Source organism: Strix aluco, chromosome Z (genome assembly GCF_031877795.1).
Source record: "Strix aluco isolate bStrAlu1 chromosome Z, bStrAlu1.hap1, whole genome shotgun sequence".
In the NCBI taxonomy this organism is placed as follows: domain Eukaryota; kingdom Metazoa; phylum Chordata; class Aves; order Strigiformes; family Strigidae; genus Strix; species Strix aluco.
In genome coordinates, this window is record NC_133971.1 from 69,473,268 (window position 1) to 69,497,711 (window position 24,444).

At 37.7% G+C, this 24,444-nt stretch overlaps 1 protein-coding gene across 2 annotated transcripts in view; it reads right to left on the reverse strand.

Annotated features, from left to right (window-relative positions):
* The window catches only part of LRRC2 (leucine rich repeat containing 2), a 76,803-nt gene that overhangs the window by 5,287 nt on the left and 47,072 nt on the right, over positions 1-24,444 (reverse strand). For both annotated transcript variants that reach the window (XM_074813247.1, XM_074813248.1), the window contains exons 5-6: positions 22,442-22,578; positions 2,037-2,182 (exon numbers count right to left, since the gene is read on the reverse strand). In XM_074813247.1, coding sequence (XP_074669348.1) covers positions 2,037-2,182; positions 22,442-22,578 — 283 coding nt within the window. The remainder of the gene's footprint in view (positions 1-2,036; positions 2,183-22,441; positions 22,579-24,444) is intronic.

Below are 24,444 nucleotides of genomic sequence, written 5' to 3' on the forward strand. Positions count from 1 at the left end.
TCTTTGGCTTCTCAAAAATTATTCATACCCCGCTTTCACAAATTGTCATCAACTTTAATGGAAATTTCCAGTCATGGTTCAACATTATAGATATTAATGGCATACCTCTGACAAGTACTCAGAAGCATGCCCAAAATAAAAGGTTACAAAATCACTGTACTTTCATACAGAAGATGTTGACAGAATATGACATAAAGCCTCACCATGTGTATCCCAGAACTAATGAAAAATACGGATCACCAGCTCACACCTTTGCCCATATGTTGGCTTCTATGAACTAGATAGGTCCGTGCTAGGCAGTATACTCCCATCTGTTGTTTTTCACTACTAATTAGTACTGCGGGGAGCAAGAGAAAGACCAGCTCCTGGTCATATGGCTCTTACAAGTCATCCCCCTGAAATCAATTTAATGATGATGTTTTGTGGAGGAAGGCATTGGGCTTCTTTTGCTTTATTTCCCCTGGCTTTTCCTAATGCAATAGTAATTTGTGGCTGAGCATTTATTCTTTGGAGTAGATAGAAGACAAAAAGCATAGCAAACTGGTGTTTGTCTCATTTGACCAGAAGGACCCATTCCTGAAACACTGTTGTGGGCTACTTCTTGTCAGACCCATATGATTTGTTTGAATTCAGGAAAGATATTAAGTAAAGCTTCAGTTTACTGCCAACTCATATTTTTTAATCACACACTTCATGGTAGTTCATTGAGTTTCTTTGACACTGCAGGCACTGCAATCATGAGTGTGAATAAGAGTATCAGTTTACTGGGGTGAAGGGATATCCTGACATTTTCTACTCTTCAGAATGCACATGAGCCCAAGAGATCTCAAAATTCAAAACCCAAAGTCAAACAAAGGAAAACCTTATCTTGTGGTGTCTGATTATGATGCTTTAGTATCAAGGTTGGCAGTTCAGTATGAAATGGAGAAGATGAAATGTAGAAAAGGAATATTTTGTAGATAGAGAAATATATATAGGTTACACTATAAAACAACCCTTGAGTGGGTATCCTTCCATAAAATAAAATTATCCTCCTAGAAGCTCTTTGAAGTTAATCAAATCTCTGCTCAGACCACCTGGAAAAAAATGGCAGGTTTATGCTCTCATGGGTAGAGCATGTGAATTGCTAATACAAATTAAGACTTCCGTCCTGTTGTCAGAGAAATCTGTGATTACACAATGCCCCAGAAAAGTCTTTTGCCCAGCAACAAAGGTCTTGTAAAAGTTAAAGTGGAATGATTTTTCTGTGAAGTTTCTTCTGTCTCAGGAATGTCTATTAATAAATAATCCATATTTTTTTAATAAACTCTAGTTAATATGTGTTTTGGTTTACTTACGGCTATGTAAAGTTTTCTAAACCAAGTTACAACAGGACTCCAGAGTGAATAAATAGGCCCAGGGATAAGAAAAAGTGCTTTCTCAGGCTAGTAAGTCCCATTAAAGTGATCAGCATGATTTTTTTAAAACCAGAACTATCTCTAAATTGTGAGTGAGTATATGTGTGCACATGCGTATATGCTTCAGAGTAGGAGGGGAAGATTGTCAGTGTCTTTTTTAAATTTAGCAATAATTTTCTGTTTTACTGCCAAAGTTTATCAGGTTCTTTCAGTAACTTAAATATGCTTTAGTTCATCTTTCCCTCCACCCCATCTACCCTCCAGAGAAATACTGCTGCCAACTCCATATGGTGAGTCCCTTTTGCTGGAACTGGGGCAGAGTATGCCCCATGAACTTCCCAAAGAACAATGCCTGGATATAATGACAAATTATCATGAATGCAACAGAAAAGATAATTAGTTAACTGAACAGTAGAGGCACTGCCTTTGCAGTTTGCCATCAATGAGATAGAAAATGTAGTTTCTTTTCTCTGACCTAGTCCATTAATAATCTTCATAAATCTTACATGCAAAACTATCTGATGCATTTCCAAATGTGATTTTTTTCATGTTGTCATTAATGGTGTCTCCTGAAGCTTGTTACTTTCTAGATTTACTTTATAGTTCACAAGACTTTCAATGAATTAAAATATAAATTACCTGTCTATGTCTTCTGGGAGATCTTTCAGGTTGTTGCTGCTAACATCCAACCACTGCAAATTAGACATCCGGAGTACACAAATTGGAATAGAATGGAACTTGTTTGCTGAGACATCCACAACTGTGACTTGTTTCAGGTTACTTAGCTAGAAAGAAGTGGTGCTTTATTTTAGTTACATTTTGCAAATACAAGAAGACATTTCATTAATCAAACATTTTTTATTCCTCTCAAAGCACTTAGAAAAATAAGAATGGCATGATTTTTTTACTCAACATTTTGCCAACCTTATCTCTTAGTCATCATTTTATAGGAAAAACGATTTCAGAAATAAATACTTCCCAAAATGTTCATCACCTTTCTAACACTGTCATGTTATTGAATAAAATTTTCATTCTAAAAAAAACTATGCTTTCAGATGACACCAAGACTGGAACCAGACAATGATGGTTTCTTTCTAGGTTACATATGAACTAAACTCTGAAGTGACAAAACGCAGTTTTGATAATTAATAGATGCCAGGTTACCATTCTCAAAATCAGAGATTTTATAACTCCCATCAAAAATACATAGATTTCCTTTGTTATAACTCTGTTATGCACTGAGAGTGTATTGCTAAGAGACACTTAGAAAATGAACCTGCCAATTTAAGCTAACAGAAAATTTGGTCCAATATTTTTCAAAGATCTTTAAAAATATATCTTCCATACTGCTAACTAAATATATAATAAGGTGCACCAGAGCTTTTTATTTGAATACTTTTCAAAGGAATTACATTTTTAAGTAATAAACCTTTAGTGCGATGAAGGTTAACTACAAATGTAAAATATACCTGTTAAAGAAATAAATGTGTTAAATAAAGCTCTCTGTGTACCGAATCAATTATTCACACTACCAGCATTCATAAAACCATGCAGCTAGATAAAGTGAATGTCAAAGCAGTATAAATGTTAACCACAAAATGTACTTTAGAATGGAAATTATATCTCTGAGCTTCTAATCATATGTCACCATCACAATCTAGCTGCATAGATCCTGATACAGAAGAGAAAGTACCAAAAAAATTTCATTGGTCTTTGCCTGAAGGTTTCTTAGAGTGTAGAAAATAACTAGGGACCAAAAACCCCAAACCAAATATATTTTCTACTTCCAAAGTGAGAAAAATTCAAGCACAATATAATTTATGAAAAAAGTTAAAAAGTAATAAAATATATTCTGAATCCTTCAGAAGGATTTTATTATTATTATCGAGAATCAAGTCCCATTTTGTTATGTTTTGTGGCCAAACTTCTTCTTATTGCAATACTGACAGACTTTCATCTTAATTTGACCCTTACCATTTAATATGCTCACATTCATAGCTTCATACTGTGTCAGAGCTAATTTGATTTGAGATTTTTTTAGCAGTGGGTTGTTTGGTTTTTTTATTTGGGGGGGGGGGGGGTAGGGGTTGTTTTCTTGTTTTGTTTTTTCTAGATATAACCTCATATAGCTGCCAGACCTTAAAATTTGGGGAAATTTTTTCAGGGAGATTTACTGAAGTTTTCATATCACAAATGACTATGCAATTAAGTTTACCTTTCAAAAACATAATAGAAATGCAGAGTTTCTGAAGTCAAAGATATAATTTCAAAATCTGCCCACTACTGCATTAAAACAGCCTTGGTGAGACATTACCATGGAAATGTCTCACTCCTGATTCAGAACAGGGAACCACACATTTTATTCTAACACTTCTCAATTCCAAACTGTTTTGTCATTTTGAGGACTGACTACCAGCAATAAACACTCACTCCTATACTGTAATTTTTCCAGATACTGAATCTTTTTTCCAACAAAACACAACCTCCCTTTGAACAAGGAAACTAGAGTGACTCTTCTAGATCTTAGCAATGAGAGAATAGAGAAAATAATTGGCACCATCTTTACACTGCATTTACTTTGTGGTTTCAAATTATTGTCACAATTCCAAATCCCAAGTCAATATTTCAAGTTTCTCTGCACTCAGAACAATTTGCTAAAATTGTTTATACATTTCTTTCAGCAAACTCTCCCCAAAAGGAATTTAACAGGCACAAAATTAAAACAATATCCCACAGTCTTAAATGCCACCCAAACTATTTTCAAAACATCCCCAAAGAAGAAAGTCGCAGTCTCTAAACACCAAGCAGCAGATTATTTTAAAATAAACTGACATAATTGTTCACCCAATTCACACTTTGTTTTCACATGCAGTCACCTGTCATGCTGAAACAACTTGGCAACTTTAACACTAGGTGGTAAAATGGTATTTCTTCAACAGCAGTAACTACTTTTATATATTTTTCTGAAAGTGCTTTATTGCGTTAAATATTAAAAATAACATTAATATAGCAGTATTAGTTTTTTAATAAACAGAGCATTTTCTGCTAGTTTTGAAAATAGGTTGTTTTAATACCCGATTAGATGAAAACTTACATTTTTTCAGGAGTTTGTACTCCCATAAAAATGTACCAACAATATATGAGGCCATACACTCTCTTGATATAAAATTTGGTTCAGCATGCCACAGAATATATGGAGTCATGATTATATTGTGTAAGCTGCAAGCCTGCAGTACTTGTTCTTTTAGGGTAATATTTAACAAAACCTGTCCATTTTCTATAGTATGTTGAAACCTAATGGATTTTTTATTTAATCTGTCTCTGACATGTTACCAACAAACACCTATGATATATGATGCATTGGAAATTACAGCAGCTATGTATTATATTTTCTAAAGAAAACCCTGGGTATTTTATTTCTTCTTGAAGGACTGATGGATTTTTGCACCTTTTATAACATTTCATTTTCAAACAAGCATGGCTCCCTTATCATTTTTACGTTATAATTTATTTCTGCTTGATGTTGATTTTTGCTATTTTCCTCTATTATGTGACTTTGAATCAATCGGTATATAGGCTTTATGCAAGTTCCATTTTTAAAAATAGCTATATTTGGTAGCCTAGCTACCCGGACCCACTTATTGTAGTCCTTATGTTTAATCACTGTTGTCATTTTCATTTGACAAAGTGCCCCATTTTGCTTATCTTAATAATTTTTTTCATAGAAATAATCCAGATAACATTGTAGAACTCCACTGCTTCTCTTTCCCTCTGACAGGTAAACCTTCAGTTGAAAGAAAAGGACACCATGTCCTGGGTTGAACAAGTTATTTGATTAATGGGTGTGTTTCTATTTCTGTTCTGCCTTTTTGCCATGAAAGGGATTTACTGATAAGGTTGCGTGCAAGTTCATCATGAGCTGCCTACTATTTAGCACCAATGAATGAAGAGGTGTAAAGTCATGTCAAACTTTACCACAAAAATAGTGTAGTTTTCAATTACATGTAAACATGTGACAGAAACAGCATCCCATCAAAATCAATGTATGACAAGGCATACAAAGGATTAACCTAGAAATGTCTATCAATGCACTACAAATGTGGTTTTGCACAGAAATTTCAGACTCAGTGAATTCACAGAAAATTTGTACCACTTCAGTAGGATCAGGTTATCACATACATTGCCTCCCAAAACACATAGATTGGCACTCAGCATCTCATTAGCTTGCTGAAAGCAGTATGGTATATATGACAAAGGAGCACACTACAGGCAAAATGCCCACTTAGATCTCAGACATTCAAACCAAATCCCCAGCTTTTCTTTCACAGAGCTGTAAGTGTAACCTCTTCATAATCTCATTGACTTTCCTGGAGAAAATGATCAATTAAGGAAACAGTGTACAAACATCTTTAGAGGCAGAAGACATCTTTCACAAAGATATACTTGTCTATTTACAGCCCAGTCCACCATCAGACTTCCTAACTGGACTCAAACTTGAAGAGGCAAAGGCATTTAACAGTCAACCCCACCCCTTAGTAACAGAGCACTCGTTCACATATTTTACAACAAAACCCTCTGAAGTATAAAAATGTATGTCTTCAAACAGCACTTTATTTGGTGGTAACATTGTAAGCTAAATCCAAGAAACGTATGTGGAAACAAGTCTTCACCCAAACGGCATTATTCTGATTTTGCAGTACTAAAATCCTAAATCTTTTGCAGAGTTAATCCACAGACACTGTTATTCTGATGCCAAACTGTTTACTTGGATGTTTAATGTTATCCCCTTTCATCTTTGGAGCACTACCATCATTCAAACATTTAATGTTTAAAGTCTAATAGAGTAATTACAGCTATGATGAGCTAAGCATTAAAAAGTTAATAAAAAGGGACTTTGCTTTTTATTAGCACAGTTTTTTGTACACACAAACATTTCATCAGGTTTGCAAAGACTGAGAAAGCTGGCTGCATATGCAATATTCACAAAAATATCAGGTACTAATCATTCACAGGTGATTGAAGAACCACATAGCAATAAGGGCAGAATCATGTTCATATAGTTAAAATTCCCAAGAATGTGGATCATATGTTTAAATTTAAGTATAGGAGTTGTTCCAAGTCAATAGATGAGTCACGTGCATGAAATTAAGTACCAAATTAATGATTTTCTGAGCTGAAGCCAAAACAAGTCTGCTGTCTCAAAAAATAAATTTATGTTGATTAGTTACATTAAATTTTCATAGTATTACTGCTGCAGCTACACGCAGTCTGCATATATTATTGCACTTTGCCATCATAAAGTCATCTCATCTTCAAAACTTGTAAATTAAGGACACACATTAGAAGGGAAAGCTAGGCTCTAGTAAAGATCAATTACAGGTTTCTCATCACCTTAAATGGATCCAGTAGCTCACTTTGGGTGAATACTCTTCATATGTTTTCATGAAAACCATTAGAAGAGGAAGAGCGGCAATGTCAGTAGCATACAGGCATTAACTGACCTCTCCAGAATGTTTGGATAGGAAGTGTCTCCTTCGAATATATACAAAGACCCTTCTAAGATATATTTGGCTGCTTCACCAAAAGATGACCAAAATTGCTCACTTTCACAGCAGAATAGAGACAAAAACTTTTTTTAATTTCTGCACCAAGATGCAACAGCAATTGAAGAGATACTATTCAAATGGTGGCATCTTGTGATTTAAACATATCCAACAATTTTCTTTTGCCATGACAATACGCTATAGGGAAAAACATTCAACTGAAACTAAGAATGTCATCCTGTGGCCCTAACCTATTACAGTAGCATCATTTTGATGACTGATGATGGAATCATTACAGCTTATGTATGTTGGTGCTTTCTACACCAGACTGAACAGACATAGGCTGATAAACTCAGAAACAAGATTTTCATGGAACGTCAGTCAGAAATCGGCTTGCTTGTAAATGTAAGTGGAAGACAGAATATTAAGAGAAAGACATTCTGACTTCAGTAACAGAGGTCAGAAGGTTTGTGATCTGTGAGCTGCCTCGTATGATACCAGGAATAAGCATCTCCATGGTTTTTTGATTTACAAAGAGAAATGGTAGAACTTCTTTTTGCCTTGGCACAGAGTTACTTCACAAAAATGCACAAGACTCTTGCTTGCCGTGGTGCTGGGCACCAGAGCAGTTTGACAAATGCCACTAACTGGCTACCAGGCAGGAGAACCTTGCAACTTGGAACTGGATTCATCTGTTCTTGAAGCAGGAGTTTCATAAAGAAAATCCCCAAATTAGGGAAAGTCACAATGGAGATAAGTCTGTTTGGCACCCTGTGACATACTTGATCTGGCATTAGATCTTATCTAGTTGAGCAAACTGTTGCAAAATGTCTATCATCAAAATTATTTTTCTTTTAATGCCACAGACTACCTGGGCATGACACTGATAGTACACAAACCTACAGTTGAGAACACTGTCAACAACTGAACACGACAGTTTACAGCTTTGTGGCCTGCCAGAATTATGGCAAATTTTCTCTCCCTCCTTTTCTTTCCTTTCTCATAGTGTTGTTAGATACATGAGGGGTTTTTCATATACTTTCTTTCAGGTGGTGACAAATATAGCAGGAAAAATTTTGAGTTCATCTCTTCCCAAAGGATTCTTTTCTTTCTATATTATAACAATATTTCTAGACTTTATATCTTGCTTCGATGCAAATGTGTAAAAATTGGAAATATAACAAATACTGGTGAAAAACTCAGCTATGGCAGAGATCTTTTCCCGACCTGGACAAGAAACCTGAGGAATGGCACATAGGCTGTACACAAAGTGGGCAGGGGTTTTGCTACTTTCGAAGAACTTGTTGGTGCAATTAAGAGCATGAGGTTATCACATCTTGTGGTTTTTAGTGTTTCATTGCTATTTTGCATTACTCCATTCATACTGTGTCCAAGTAACCTGGGTGTGTCCAAGTAATTTAAGGTATGAAATTATTATTATTATTATTATTATTGTTGTTGTTGTTGTTGTTGTTGTCTGCTAATAAAAATATAACTGAATATTTATTCATACACTTACTTATGAAAGCCTGTAATGAAGCTGAACTTTCAAGACTCATTTTACAGGAAGAATTCCCCTCACACAGTATTTACAGAGACCTGGCGCAGACACTGGACACATTGAAGTCCTCAGTAATACCACCCACCCATGTGATCTTTGGTACTGCCCCACAGACGAGAACATAGCAAACCTACAAAGCTCATCTGATTTTTACTGGAAGTTCTTTAAAGTTTCTTTTCTTTCTTTTTCCTTATCACTAATGAAGCACTTGTTAAAATTGCCTTTTTCAGAAAAAAAAAAAATTTCCTGCATAGAAAATATCTGGCCAGTCCTCAGTGTAGACAAGAGGCTTCTAAATTTCAGGCAAGCTTCTAGGCCAAAATTAAGTCAGGAGCTCTTCCCCCAATTCAGAGTACCTCAGGAAGAGGTAGACACAAATACAACTGAAGGTTTGGTCCATAATCCTCCTTGGATTGTTCAGTTTTGTCCTGTGTCCTTAAACAACATGGAAAAGATGTCTAATAAAAATAAGTCATTTGGTCTGTCCCAGAATAGTTACTGAGAAGATAAATTGTGTAGAAGCAAGTTTCATGGTACCGAAACAGTATAAGCTCAGATACATTTTATGCTTTTTCTTCTATGTCCTATATCAAAGTAAGCAGCTTCTAAACAAGTGCTTTATTACCCAGCCCCTTTCAAATTGTGTTGAAGCACTTATCTTTGCTTAGGTACACATTGCTGCTGAAGACATGTATTGTCCGAGTAATTTTTTAATAGTAAACAACAAAAAACTTCCATGTATTTGTGTATATCATGCACAATGCCAGATAATACTTTCCATGAACATGACATTTTATAAATACCTATGCAGTGCTTTAAGCACATAAAATTATGAATGTAACAAAGGAATCTGACCACTGAACAAATACTTAGGAGTAACATTTGTTATTAACAGCATACATCTAAAACTGTCAAGATTTTCACAACTGCAAATAAAATCTAATACAAAGTACAAGCTAATACAAGAACAGTGAACTACACACATTTCTTAAACTAACTGAAACCTGGGAAAAGATGGAAAGATGAAAAACGTAACTGTATATAACCCAGTGGAAGTGTTGTGTTCAATATGCACTAGTGGTCAAAAAAGCAAATAAATAGTTGGATATATACGTAATGTGATATACAATAATTAACCCCAAAATTACTTGCCGCAAAATAAAGCATGTACACCTACATACAAACACCATACTTCTTGTCAGTTTTTCCACAAGGAAAACTACAACAGTACACGGGACTCAGAGATGAGCAACAGTCATTAACAGAATGCAAAGGTTTCATTATTTTTGTTAATTTTGGGGTTTCCAGTAGTTCTGAAAGACCTAAATCAAGATTAGGAAAGACTGTAAAGATTAGAATGGTTGAGCAAGAAATGGTAAATCCATGGTGCATTCTTCCTTCACAATACAAAAGCAACAACCAAAAAACATTACACTTCCCAATAAAATGAAACTTCTGTAAAATTAGGCTATAGGTTTTACAATGTGGTTTTCAGTTTAAGAACTTTGCAGAATTCAGAGGAAGCTGGCATTTACACAACTACTGAAAAACTATTTCTATATCACAGTTCAAACAAGCATGGTTCAGATTTTCTCAACCTCAGAATATGGCACAAACACCTCACTGATGTTCTAGTAGAATAATACTGAGTACTTATATTCACTTGCTTATTGAGATTTCAAAGGTGAAAACTGCTAAAAGTCAAATTCTTTGGAAAGCAGATCTCAGCTTAGTAGTGTCTTACAATACCAGCATCATTATTACCAGAGCACGTAGAACTGCAAATAAAGCTCTGTGATGCTATGAGACATCTTTACTGTGCAGTTTTAATACCATTAATATCTATGACAAGCAAATAAGAGAAAACTAACAGAAACACAGTGTCAAGAAGTCATTCACCAGGGTCAAAAAGTATGTCACAGAAAATATAACACAGGTTTCCTGATTTCTAGTCTTGAGATACTAAGGACCGCTTCAGGCACATATTATGAAAAGTCTGAGGTACTTATCAAGACTTCCTTTGATTATGGTAAGATCTCTATATTTTTAATAACTTCCTAATTTCTTCCCTTTTTTCAAAAAATATACTCCAACATTTTACACTTCTGAAGCATCACATTAGGTCCTTGAGTCTAGTCAAGGCTCTAACCAGCATTTCAAAGAGCATTTTGTATTAGTAACCTGAAGACTTGGAGTCAGCTTCTGAGAATGAAAAATATTTCAACTATATTAAAAGCAGTTTGGGGTAGCCTGACCTCTTCTTAACTGTCTCCCTGCCCTGCAAGGAGTGTATTCAAAGAGAAATGAAAAAAGCAAAAAACCAAACAAAAACCAAACAAAAAAACAAACACTAGCAACAAAGGCAGAAAAGAACAGCAAATCATGAAATGGTGATGCCCACATGTGATCCTGACACATGTATCTTCTAATTCATTGCAGCCCCTCTGCCATCACGATTGCACAGGTCAGACATAACTTTTAACTGACCAAGTCTGTATTTCAAGATGAGACAAAATAGCAGCCTCAAGACAGCTTGGCAGCCAGCATATGCCACCTGCCAGGATTGAAGCTAGCCCTCGTTTCATAGCCCTCATACTCTCTCCAGTCATATAGCCATATAATCATGTATCATATAACCAGACACAGTCAGGGGAAAGTTCTGTCACAGTCGTACACATTCTTCACACAAACTCTACATACAAGCAAGCATTGGTCAGATACACTCAGCATTCACACTGCCCATGTAAACTGATGCATGGAGCCTCAAGTTTTGGGTCAAGGAATTTGGCAGACTGGGATTAACAGTATCACCTCAGATTAATCCAGAAAGCAATTGGCTGATGTGGCTAGAGTAACATAGGTGATGGGGAAGCAAAGAAAACATATGTCAATTAAAAATAGACAGGAAGAAAACATTATCAGGATTAGTTTTGCAAAGTAAAAGATGAGGGAGTTCTGGGAAATCTTATTCCTGCAAAGCTGTATTTACACCATAAAGTATGAAGTTATCATAACCTTCGTAACTTGTGTTTTCATTATTCGTAAAATTACCCACCTCCTTCTAAACTCCAACTGTAGTAACCAGCTCTATGACAAGCCACAGTAGTGAATTAGATGGATAGTCTAAACAGCAGGTGAAGAGACACCTCTTTTTCTGTATTTCTTCTGAGTTTTCCAGCCATTAATTTCTTAACCTGAATCTTACCGTACTTTGAACTGCAGTTCAGAAGCTTGACAGAGGCCCAGGTTTGCGAGCTGGCATCTCTTCAATAAGAAAAGCAGAAATCACTGGACCATATCCTCCATTGAATTCCCTTGATTTTCAGCATCACTTTCACTTCACGTTGGGTATAATTCTATACTCTTTTGCCCAGCACTAGTAGAACAGAGATCTTACCTGACTGAGCTCTATACGAGACAAAAATATAGGATGATATCTGCTACCAGTTGATAGGTCTGGTTCTTGTCTTTATGCCTTTTCCACTGATCAATGATGATGAATAACAATCACAGTCAGACTTACCAAGTGTTGTTTACAGCTGTGAAGAGTTGATCAATCATGTAACTACCTATAATTAGTTAACAACTGATAGGAATGTATTCAGTAATAGATTAAATGCATTAAGTTCAGTTAGACTCTCCCACTTTATTCTTCTCACAGAATGAATAATACCTCTCATTAGCTGCACTTTATGGAATAACAAATAACATGTTTTTCTCTTCCTTCACCTACAACTCCCTTCTGACTCTCATCAATCCATGTATGTAGGCACCAGAGATATTTTTCTTTAAGTTAAAATATGCAAATGTGATAGTGCTATGTATTTGTTCTCCTCTCTGCGTCTGTTCTGTAGTTACATAAAATCTGTCTCAGATTATCTCGCTGATGAATGGAAGATATATAACCAGGATTTTGAAAGCCAATTTTGCTGTTGGACTCAATGACATTTTGAACTGTTTTCAGAGAAAGCAGAGCCAGAACAGTACCAAATATTCTTTCCTACCACTGAATTCTTTTACAATTAGATTCATGGTTTTTGTAACAGCATAGCTGTGTCATAGTGTTCACATTATGCCCCTTTGCTCGTTGTTAAGTGTTCCCATATACTGTAAAACTACTTTTCTGTCATCCCCTATTATAAAAAAATTTAGAGAGTGAAAGGTGATGTTACTTTTATTGAACTCATGTGAAAGGTAAAGGAAAGGTCACTGGCACCACAGCACAGAGGTAGGCATGAGTCAGTTCTCCATTGGAGTGGGCTGTTATTATTAGCTGCTGACTTGCTCTGATAATGGAGTGGTTTTGAAGTGATGCTATATTAATTAGTAGACTTTGGAAGCACAGTGTCAAGAACAGGATCAACTGACACTTTCCTGAGCCTAACTGCATAATCCTGTTTCCTAATATAGATTCATGCCCTTCTTTAGCCCCTTGTCTATTAAAACATTTATGAAAACTCCTGCAGCAATAAGGCCTCCACGGATCTCCTCTGACACCTAACACCTTTGCACCTGCTCTTTCAGGTTTCACACCCCTCCTGCTAATGTTTGGTGTTACATCTTATACCAGTTCCATAAAGCAGCTGTTGCTTTGCATGGATTGACAGCAATTTGGCCAACTGTATTGGAAAGCATCTTGACATGAGTGTTAAATTCAAAGAGAATACAAGCACTGAGCAAAGAAGGGCAAGATGAAATCCTGTCCAGAAATACACCCAAGTCAAGCAGTTGGAAAAACATTTCTGAGACTGCGAAATGTGTGCGTAGAAATGCTGGTCTGATTAAAGTCAGCTGGACTTTTGCCAGTGATTTAAAATGAAGAAGGTTAGCTTAACACTGTTGGCTTCACAGTACCAAGTTAAGCCCTTTATTACACCATTCCTCTCTCCTTTGTCGTCCTGAAAATTCCACAGAAATAAAATTAAGTTTTAAACAAATTCAATACATTACTTCCTTGCAACTTTCTAAAAGTTCTACAAATGTGAATATTTTACAGGTCCTTTATAATCACATTGAATAATAGAGGAAGGAACTAAGGTTCAGTTCTTCTGGTGCCTGACTGGATAGGGAAACCCCTGGGAAATTAATGTCCTGTACATCCTTCTGATTGTTTTATATTTTTAGTTGTTACACACATAAAAAACAAAGAGCAAGGAAAGAAACAAGTTTGGAAGTTTACAGCTTTGAATAACATGGTGGTAAAACCTGTCATTTTACATTTCTATTGAGACTGCTGGTGTCCTGCCTGCATAACCAGGGTAGGGCTATGGGAGGTGTGAGTCATGGATCACAAAGACCACAAGTTACATGGAAATGCTCAGTGGGGACTTACTTGAAGTCTCAACACACTTGCATAGAGCTTATGCCTCCAACTCATCGTTCTAAGTGTTTTCTTTTGCTGAATAGGACTGATCAGAGAAACAGAACCAGACCAAAACAGATCAAAAACTTTCCAGCTGTTAAATCTCCATTTTAAAATATCTTTTGAAATTGTATTAATGTATAAAAAGTTATTTATGTCTGTTTGGGATACTGCTGTGTTTGAAAACCTTAGGAGACTAATGTTAGTGCTTAATGAATCTCTAATCACATCAACTTTTTTGTTTAGAGTCACACACATTAGCATTGTTGAAAGATGCAAGACAACTAATTATAATTACATTTTTCAGGTAAACAAAGCAGAGAAATGGCACCAGCTATAACTCTGGTAACTCTAGATAGCATTACCAGAGGGGATGCATTATTGGACCTGCTGGTCATCAACACAATTGGTGACATCAAGATTGGAGGCAGCCTGGGCTGCAGTGATCATGCACTGGCAGAGTTTGCAATCCTGAAGGATACAGGTCAGGCAAAGAGTAAAGTAAACCCTGAATTTTAGGAAATCACAATTCCAGCTGTTCAAGGAGTGAGTCAATAGGACCCTCTGGGAAACTGCCTTCAGGGACAAGGCAGCAGAACAGAGCTGACAGATCTTTAAGGACACTTTCAATAGAGCACAAGAGCTCTTAGTCCCCAGGTGTAAGAAATCAGGAAAGGAAGGCAAGAGACAGGCATGGCTGCTGGAGAGACAGTCAGTCAAGACCTGCTGGTCAAACTAAACGGCAAGAAGGAAATGCACAGGCAACGGAAGCAGGGATATGTATCCTGGGAAGAGTATACGGGTGCTGCCCGGCTGTGTACAGATGGGGTCAGGAAAGCCAAGGTGCAGCTGGCACTGAACTTGGCAAGGCATACAAAGAATAAAAAGGTCTTCTACAGGTATGTCAGCCAGAAAAGAAAGGCGAAAGAAAGCTTAACCTCCCTAATGAACATGACTGGCAAACTGGTAACAATGGACAAGGGGAAGGCTGAGGTACTCAACAATTTTTTTGCCTCATTCTTCCCTGGCAACCTCTCTTCCCACACCTCTCTAGTGGATGGACCTCAAGGCAGGGACTGGGGAGGAAAATTCCATCCAACTGTAAAAGAAGATCAGGTTCATGACCACCTGAGGAACCTGAACATACCTAAGTCTATGGGACCTGACAAGATGCATCTCACAGTCCTGAGGGAACTGGCTAATGTAGTTGCCAAGATACTCCATGGTATTTGGAAAGACATGGCAGTCAGGTGAAGTCCCTGGTGACCAGAAAAAGGGAAACATTGCACCCATTTTTAAAAAGGGTAGAAAGGAAGACCCTGGGAACTACTGGCATGTCAGCCTCACCTCTGTGCCTGGGAAGATCATGGAACAGATCCTCCAGAAGCTATGCTAAGGCACATGGAGGACAGGGAGGTGATCTGAGTCAGGCAGCATGGCTTCACCAAGGACAAGTCTTGCCTGACTAACCTAGTGGACTTCTGTGATGGAGTGACTACATCAGTGGACAAGGGAAGAGCTATGGATGTCATCTATCTGGGCTTCTATAAGGCTTTTGACACAGTCCCCCACAACATCCTTGTCACTAAACTGGAGAGATATGGATTTGATGGGTGGACTGTTTATTGGATAAGGAATTGACTGGATGATCACATCCAGAGAGTCTTGGTCAAGGGCTCAATGCCTGGATGGAGATCAGTGATGAGTGGTGTCCCTCAGGGCCCATACTGGGACCAGTACTTTTTAATATCTTCATCAATGACATATTGATAATGGGATCGAGTGCACCCTCAGCAAATTTGCAGATGACACCAAGCTGAGTGATATGGTTCACATGCCTGAGGGACAGGATGTCATTCAGGGGGACCTGAACAAGCTCTAGAAATGGGCCTATGTGAACTTCATGAGGTTCAACAAGACCAAGTGCAAGGTCCTGCACCTGGGATCGATACAGGCTGGGGGATGAAGGGACTGAGAACAGCCCTGCGGAGAAGGATATGGGGATACTGGTGGATGAAAAACTGGACATGAGCCAGCAATGTGCACTCACAGGCCAGAAAGCCAACAGGGCTGCATCAACAGAAACTTGGCCAGCAGGTCAAGGGAGCTGATTCTGCCCCTCTACTCTGCTCTGGTGAGACCCCACCTGGAGTACTGCATCCAGCTCTGGGGTCCTCAGCACAGAAAAGACATGGACCTGTTGGAGTGGGTCCACAGAAGGGTCACAAAAACGATCAGAGGGATGGAACACCTCTCCTGTGAGGAAAGGCTGAGAGAGTTGGCATTGTTCAGCCTGGAGATAAGAAGACTCCGAGGAGACCTTACTGCAGTCTTTCAACACTTTAAGGAGGCTTATCAGAAAGATGGGGATGTACTTTTTAGTAGGGTTTGTTGTGACAGAACAAGGGGTAATGGTTTTAAACTAAAAGAGGGTAGATTTAGACTAGATATAAGGAAGACATATTTTGTGATGAGGATGGTGAAATACTGGAACACATTGCCTGGAGAGGTGGTAGATGCCCCATCCCTGGAAAAATTCAGAGTAAAGTTAAAGGGGGCTCCTGATCTACTTGATGAAGTCCCTGCTCATTGCAGGGGGATTGTGTTAGTTGACCTTTAAGGTCCCTTCCAACCCAAAGTATTCTATGATTCTATGATTTTGAAAGCTCCCCAAGTCTGTACTTGCTTATATCAGGACTTAGCTGAAACCTTCTATGCAACAGAAATACAAAACTAGATTTTATTTTATCTGTTGAAAACAAGGTCTGCTAAAACAGATCAAGTTATGCTAAAAAAGCATAACCTTGCCATTTCTCTGAACTTCAAAGATCAGTTTATACAGGATTGACATAGAAATGCAGGCATACATACATATGCTCTTTCTTTGACAAAGTATTCATACACTGTAACAGTCTCTGTCTCATTCCTTCACTTTGCACTACCCATACCTCACAAAGGATACCGAAAACATTTGAGATTGCTTGCTGGGACTGCTCAAATGTGGTATTGAACACTGTTCAAAGCAGCATAACTTTGCAAAGCCCCTTTTTAATTTATTTTCAATATCAGAACATCTATCTGTAAGCATGTCTGTCTTGCTGCTGGTAGTGTGGAGTGACTTGCCTGTCCTGTGACTGACAGCATGTGCCACACCAGATGGTACAGATGGAGGAAACAAGAATTTCTTCATCTTCCCTCTCTTCCCATTAAAGTTCCTTCAGGTCACATCTATAGATACTCTTGGCTGATATAGCATTATTAGCAGAATTTTATAGGATGGAAGAATAACTGACCCTTCAACACAGCAAAGCTGTGTCTTTGAAATATCAGCACAAAGCAGGTATCCTGCCATGCACAGGAAACATTAACTGGGTGATTCAGTAAATAATTGTAGAAAGCAGTACTTTCTGAAGGAAGCACACCTTAAAATTAGGTCAGAGCAGGTTTTCTATAAACCTATATCAGAAAACATGTTATTTAAAATGCCGTTTTTATTCCTAGAAAAACAAATTAGCTGCAAAACATGCATAAAAATAGAAATAGGAACTCTATCCAACAGTTAAAATAGAAATACCAGCACCATACTAATTCTTAAATTCACACACATAGAAGGTACAAGAAATTTAGAAACAAATTCCTCTATCCCTCCCCTTCTCTCTGCAGCTACAGAGTATGGTACCCAGTATAATCCCACTATGCTAGGAGAGGGACTGGATAACACACAGGGCATGCCTCTTGGGAGCATCTTAGATAGAGGAAGAAATTCACCTCCACAGAGGAGTCTTATGAGCCATCTCTGGGAAGATTGTGCCCTAAACTTCACAGTGTACCTTCCCCTGCTGAGCCTGGTTATTGAGGTCTAGAAGTATGTTTACAAACTAGCTGCATAAATGTATTGCCACATAGGCCTTTTCTAACATTTATCTTTTATTTCAAATTATATTTTTACTTATGTCCAGAGAAAGCCATTCTTAATTTACAAACGTGGCCAAAACAGATTTGAATTCAACCACAGATCCATAAACCTTTTCTGCCAAAGGACTTACTTTGCAACTAATACTAATCTAATATTGAAGTTAAATGGAACATTGTAAAATCTAAAAATGTTAGACATCCAACAGTAGAAGAGAGAAAAATAAATTGAAAAGTAGACATTGAATTAGTTTGCTCTTCCTTAGGTATAATATAGAATGGTATGAAATCCTAAGCCTTGAGAAAGTAAAAAATGAGAGCACACACCCTTAATTTTTTTTAATGGAGCATCAGATTACCTTATTTTAAGATTCAGTGAGATTACTTACAGAGTGTTTGAAGTGGCCTTTGAAAACAGGGAAAGAGCTTTCTCCAAGAAATGAACAGACAAGTGATCAGTGTGATTGTCTTCTGATGCTATGGCACAGGGCATGTCACTCAAAGCATGGCTCCAAAGCACACCCAAACAGAAATACTGACAAAAGTCCAGGTACTGGACATACATGTTCCTAGTAGGCTGATACAGTCACTCCATGAAACAGGTTGCATTAGGCCAAGCAGAATGTTACGATTTTGGGTGAGGTTTTTTCCCTACACACTGAAAAAGGTTGCTGTATCGCTACCAGGTATGGAATCTATTGACAGAGAATGAAGATCCACAAGTTGTGCCAGAGCAACTCAATCACAGCATACCTCAGCTTAAAACAGCTGCACTGGAAAATGAAATTGGTAGATTAAAAAGACAAGTATAGTCAGTATACGTGCTGGAAACCTTATTAACAACTGTGGTATACCTGAAAAGTAGTACAAGATAAAGGTGCTTAGCATCTTGTTTTTCCTCAAGTTTTTCTGTTTTCAAAACCAATTAACACACTTAACAGGCATCATAATAGCCTGTGAATTTCTTATGTGGCTTACTGAAAAATTCAGGCTGACTGACAAATTCAGAAATAACTTATATGCTAACAAAAATTTATACACATATATGGTAGCTGTCTTCACACTTCAATTCAAAATGAGTATTTGGTGACACTGTATGGTTTTGTGTAATAACCTATGTTCACCCTCTACCACTTCTGGGTAGCAACTACAGTCATGTACTATATGATCCATCTCACTGAGATTTCTCCCCCTAAACTGGCACATCGTGTAATATTCTGTGCCTATTAAAAAAAAAAAAAAAAAAAAAAAAAAAAAGACTGAACTCCTTTCCTAAGGAAGTAAACACCTAAATAATCTAACAAACTAAAAGCTTCATCTTCTCTACTTTTTGCACCTGTCATAAGGAAAATGGATAGAAAAGGAACAGGGAGACTGATTACTGAAGATGTAATTCAGTATCAGAGTTCTGATGTTCTCATAAACCTTTATAGGCCTGTCAAAAATTCCTGACTGAATTGCAGGCATGTTATCAATCTCTTTGAATCCATTTTCATATAGGTTTTCAGTGTCTCTCTGGCCATTATTCCATGTACAAAACCAAGGTAAAATTAGACTTTGATCATTTATGCTAGGCTCAAGTTTGTCTTTATTTATTCTGAGTAAGTTTTACACTGGAGAATACTGTTGCTCCTCCAGTGCATTTCTTTAACCTTCCCAGAAGAAGCTTTCAAGGATTTTAAAGTCAAATAAAAATTGAACTTCCTAAAAGATGGTAAACAGGAAACATTTTTAGCAACTCTCTACCTTATTTTCTGTATCTGTTGCTAAGTTTTCTCTTTTTTTCCCCAATGTTGTAAATTCACCTACCAAACCAGAGCCTGCATGCACTCGTCCATTTACGCTCTTCAGTTCCCAGTACTCACACCACAGGAGAGAATGGTGACCAACCTTTATGAGCATTTCACTGGATTAACAGGTGTTAGCAACAATTGAGTTAGGTAATAATTGATCTAATCTGTCTAATTTGCCATCATAAATACTTGTATTGGGTCTCCATGGCAAGGTGCTGGCAGCATGGAGGCTGCAGGGTGACCTCTGTGGGAAAAGATCAGGGGCTGCCCCATGCTGGACACAAACAGTTCCAGATGGCTCCAATGGACCCACCACAGGACACAGCCAAGTGTATGGTGCCACTCTAAAAAAGTATTTAAGAAAGGAGAAAAAAATGTCAGAGAAAGGGGGAGGGAATAAAAAGAGCGAGAAAAGACCAGAGGGAACACGAAGGTCTGAGCAGGAGAGGAGGAAGTGCTCCATGGTGGAGCAAATCTCCACACTGCAGCTCATGCAAGACCCATGATGCTGCAGATGGATATTCCTGAAGAAAGTGCAGCCCATGGAGACCGCACACTGGAGGAGAGGAAAAATGTGAGGAGCAAGGAGAAACAGCTAGAAACCACTGTGTACTGGCTGTAACTCCCAGCCCTAAGAGGTGCAGGGAGGCAGAGGAAGAGGAATCTGGAGTGAAGTTAACCTTGGGAGAGGGAGAAGAAAAGATGTTTTAATGTCTTTTTTTCTCACTACGCAAATATATATTGACAAATATTAAATCAATCTTCCCCAAGTACAGTCAGTTTTTCACACAATAGTAAATGGTAAAGAATCTCCCTGTCTTTTATCTCCACCCATGAGCTTTCTTATCTTATTTTCTTCTCCTGATGTCATGCTGAGGAGGAGAAGGAGGGAGTGAGCAGCTGGATGGGCATTTGGCTATTAGCCAAGGTTAATCCACCACAACACTTCACAGTATCTTTCTGTTTTCCCTTTTTAGACTGTTCAGACCAACTCAATGTATTGATTCATTAAATAGTTACTTGCCAGTGATTACCACATTTTGCCCATCTGAGAATCAAACATCAGACACTTGTTACATTAGCAAAGATACTGATGCAATTGCTCTGAATAACGTCAGCAATATTGAGTACACTGAAGGCCAAACACTTCCAAGCATTTTAAATAATTTGACAAAAGTGTTCCTTTAATTGTAAGTTCAGCTTCCAAAACTGCCCTTGAAATGTTGATTCTGGGAAACTAATTTTATAAACTAAATCAGAAGAGTTTGAGTAGCCTACCTTCCAGGTCACTGCAAGTATAAATTGTCAGCCTCCAGAGAAAGAAGGAAACACAATAGACAATGCGAGTATTTTTCTTCTTGAGCATTTAGACTATGCTGACATGGTGTTACTTACGGTTTTTGTTGTTACATAGCATCTTTTGCAGAGCTCCAAATTTTTTCTGAGATTGCAAGCAAACCATTACCCAGTACCCTACACTCAGTTTTAGTGGATTTCAATCCTATTAAATAGGAGACCACCAGAAGGGAACAATTTTTTTGAGCATTCCAAGGGAAACACTGGTCTCTTAGGACTCAGCCCTGGAAAGACTTACATGCACAGTTAGGTTTACGTGCAAAGGCTACCCATAACGCATAGGTATGGGTAAGCCTTTGCCCTACAAGACCTTTAGAAGCAACTGGGAAAATACTTGTTGATTTTAACGTACCAGTGATTGAGGCTCATTTCACCATTCTACTCCATAGGTTTGAATATATTCACTTTTCCCAGATGCTTCTATTTGATTCCTTTACCTGTTCAGGATATATGTTTTTCTGATTCATTATGGTTCCTTTTTACCAGCCAACTTTCATCTGGCTTGTCCCTTATCTTTTCTATCTGAAGGAGGAGAAGAGGAAGGAGAAAGGATACCTGCACTGTTTGTGTTGTTGCTAGCATTTCTAGGCAGTGTCCCTTTGTTTCCGTTTCCTTCACATAATTTTTTTATCAATTCATTTCAGATAAACTACCTTACAGTGAAAAGTCAGAGGGGAAAGTTAATTACTGTTTGCATTTTCTTAGAACAGAACATAAGCATGGCCAAACCAGATCTCACATAAGTTTAATTCACTACAATATTGCCTGTAAATCACTAGTAACAGATGTTTAGAGAAAAAGTAGGAATCAGTAAAGAAGAGCCTGACAATTCTCTCTAAAGAACCCCCACTCATGCTCCAAGAATCAGGATATTAAGAACCTGAGAAATACAGATGCAATCTGAAACTGTGGTTAGGTACCAGCCAACAGTTTCATTTCTCTGTGAACAATAAGTCTCAGAGCCACTGTGGCAGAGAACAGTTATGGATCCAACACAAGAAACAATGTTGGTGCATACCTGGGAGTCCTTTTCTCAGTCCTTATTATACATTCATACCATGCCTCACATGTAATATCCCTTTCAGACAGATATTTATGTTCATAGCAACACACAGTGTTGTTTATAGAACCCTCCATACTCTTTTTAAAAGAAAACAAACACTGGGAACACATGAAGGTTAGTGTGTGAATTTGACTGTCAGGATGCATTTCACTTTCACAGAAAATAGCTGTTTGCGGCTGCCGCCTTACCACCACTGGCCAAATCCCCTTTGGGATCACGTCCTCCTTCATATATCAGAACAAATACAAGCGAAATTGAGTCACTTGAAAACTAAAACAAAAAAGCTTGGTCCCATTTAACTGCTGCTAAGGCATATTCAGTTATATTAGTACTAAAACATTATTGCTAAAAACTGAAAGGAATGTGGTTTAATCTTTTAAGTAAAGATTTTAAGACTGTGATAAAATTATAAGACAAATAAAAAAGGTGGAAGAAACATAGTTTATTATCTTACTTCAAATGGGAGCTCTGTTATTTCCATATTTCCAGACAAATCCAGTTTTTCCAGATTCTCACAATCACCCAATTCTGGAGGGACTGACTTCAAATTATTGAAACTCACATTGAGCACTTTAAGGTTTTTTAAGCAGCCTGTGAGGGAAAGATAATTAAAATCAGCTCATTTAAAAAAATGTGAAGGGAGAAAATAAAAATAAAAGGCATACTCAGTTTAGCAAAGAAAAAAATCCTTAATGTCGTGATGAGTAAGAGATTAATAAATATTTTATGCAGTGGTCACTAACATTGAGGGGGGGCAATAGTGCTGTGTGCACTTGTATGGACTTCCCTTACTCAGCAATGGTTTTGGCAAGAGTTTGAAAGGACACAGCAAAGACTGGCAAAGGTCTTGATTCTGCCAGGGATGAGATACTTATTGACATCAGCTGAAATTAGAGAAGTTCGCTTTTGGTTTAACCACTTAAGAAAACTTGCCTGCTAACTGAGAAGCACCTTAGTATTCTTTACAGAACATATTCATTGGGAACAATCGCTCCTACTAAACTTACTACATCAAGAATTCTGTCTTTGGTATCCAGCATTGCATACTTTTGATTATAAAAGATAATGGATGTGTGCATTTATTTCATTATTTTTTTTACTGAAATTTATCATCCTTGTAGGCTTAATTTTAAGGCTCTTATAATATTGTAGGCTACATTTAGTCACATTGTACTTTCTGTTTCTTCAGTTTATAGCATTAAATAATCTTCAGTAAAAACAGGCTTAGAAACATCATTAAAATGCAAAATGTATTATACTGAAAAAATACAAATTATACTGTGACAGGGTCAAAAGGGAAGTAAGGAATTTGAATGCATCAAATAGGTGATGTGTTAGAAAAAGCATCCTTAAATGCATACATAACAAAATGAGAACTTTCTATGGCCAGCTGTGCTGTTGTGTTACATGGACAGTCATGGAATTACAGAATCATAAAATGGTTTCAGTTGGAAGGGACATCCAAAGATCATCTAGTCCAAAGCCCTGTCCAACCTGACTTTGAACACTTGCCATGACAACACATTGACAACTTCTCTAGGAAACCTGCTATAATGTCTCACCACCCTCATCATAAAAAAATTTCTTCCTTGTGTCCAGTCTAAATCTACCCTCTTTCAGTTTAAAACCATTGTCCCTTGTCCTGTCACTACAGGCCCTGGTCTTTCTCCATCTTTCTCATAAGCCTGCTTTATATGTTGAAAGGCTGCAATAAGGTCTCCCCCGAGCCTTCTCTTCTCCAGCCTGAACAACACCAACTCTCTCAGCCTTCCTTCATAGAAGAGGTGTTTCAAACCTCTGACCATTTTCATGGCCCTCCTCTGAAACCATTCCAACAGGTCCATCTCTTTCTTGTACTGGGGACCCCAGAACTGGATGTAGTATTCCAGGTGGGGTCTCACAAGCATGGAATATAAGGGGAGAATCATTTCCTTGGACCTGCTGGCTATGCTTATTCTGATACAACCCAGGATACTATTGGCTTTCTAGGCTGCAAGTGCACATTGCCACCTCATGTCCATCAGTATCCCTAAGGCCTTCCCTGTGCGGTTTCTCTCCATTCAGCCTGTATTGATACTGAAAACTGCCTCAACCCAGGTGCAGGATCTTGCACTTGGCCTTGTTTACTTTCATGAGGGTCACATGGGCCCATCTCTCAAGTCTGTCAACGTCCCCCTGGATGGCATCCCTCTCCTCAAACATATCTACTGTATCACTCAGCTTGGTATTATCTGCAGTATTCTCCTCTAATCTGTGATATTCCTGTGATATTCCCCTCTAGTGATAGAGTACAGCAAAACTTAAATACAATTCAGCAGCTGGAAATCGGGAGAGAACAGCATCTTGCATCAACAGGTTCTCAGAATAGACTATATATTGGCAAACCAAGAAAAGACATACACAAGATTCACAATTTTGTATTATATCAGTCATCTATTTATAATAATTTTTTATAAA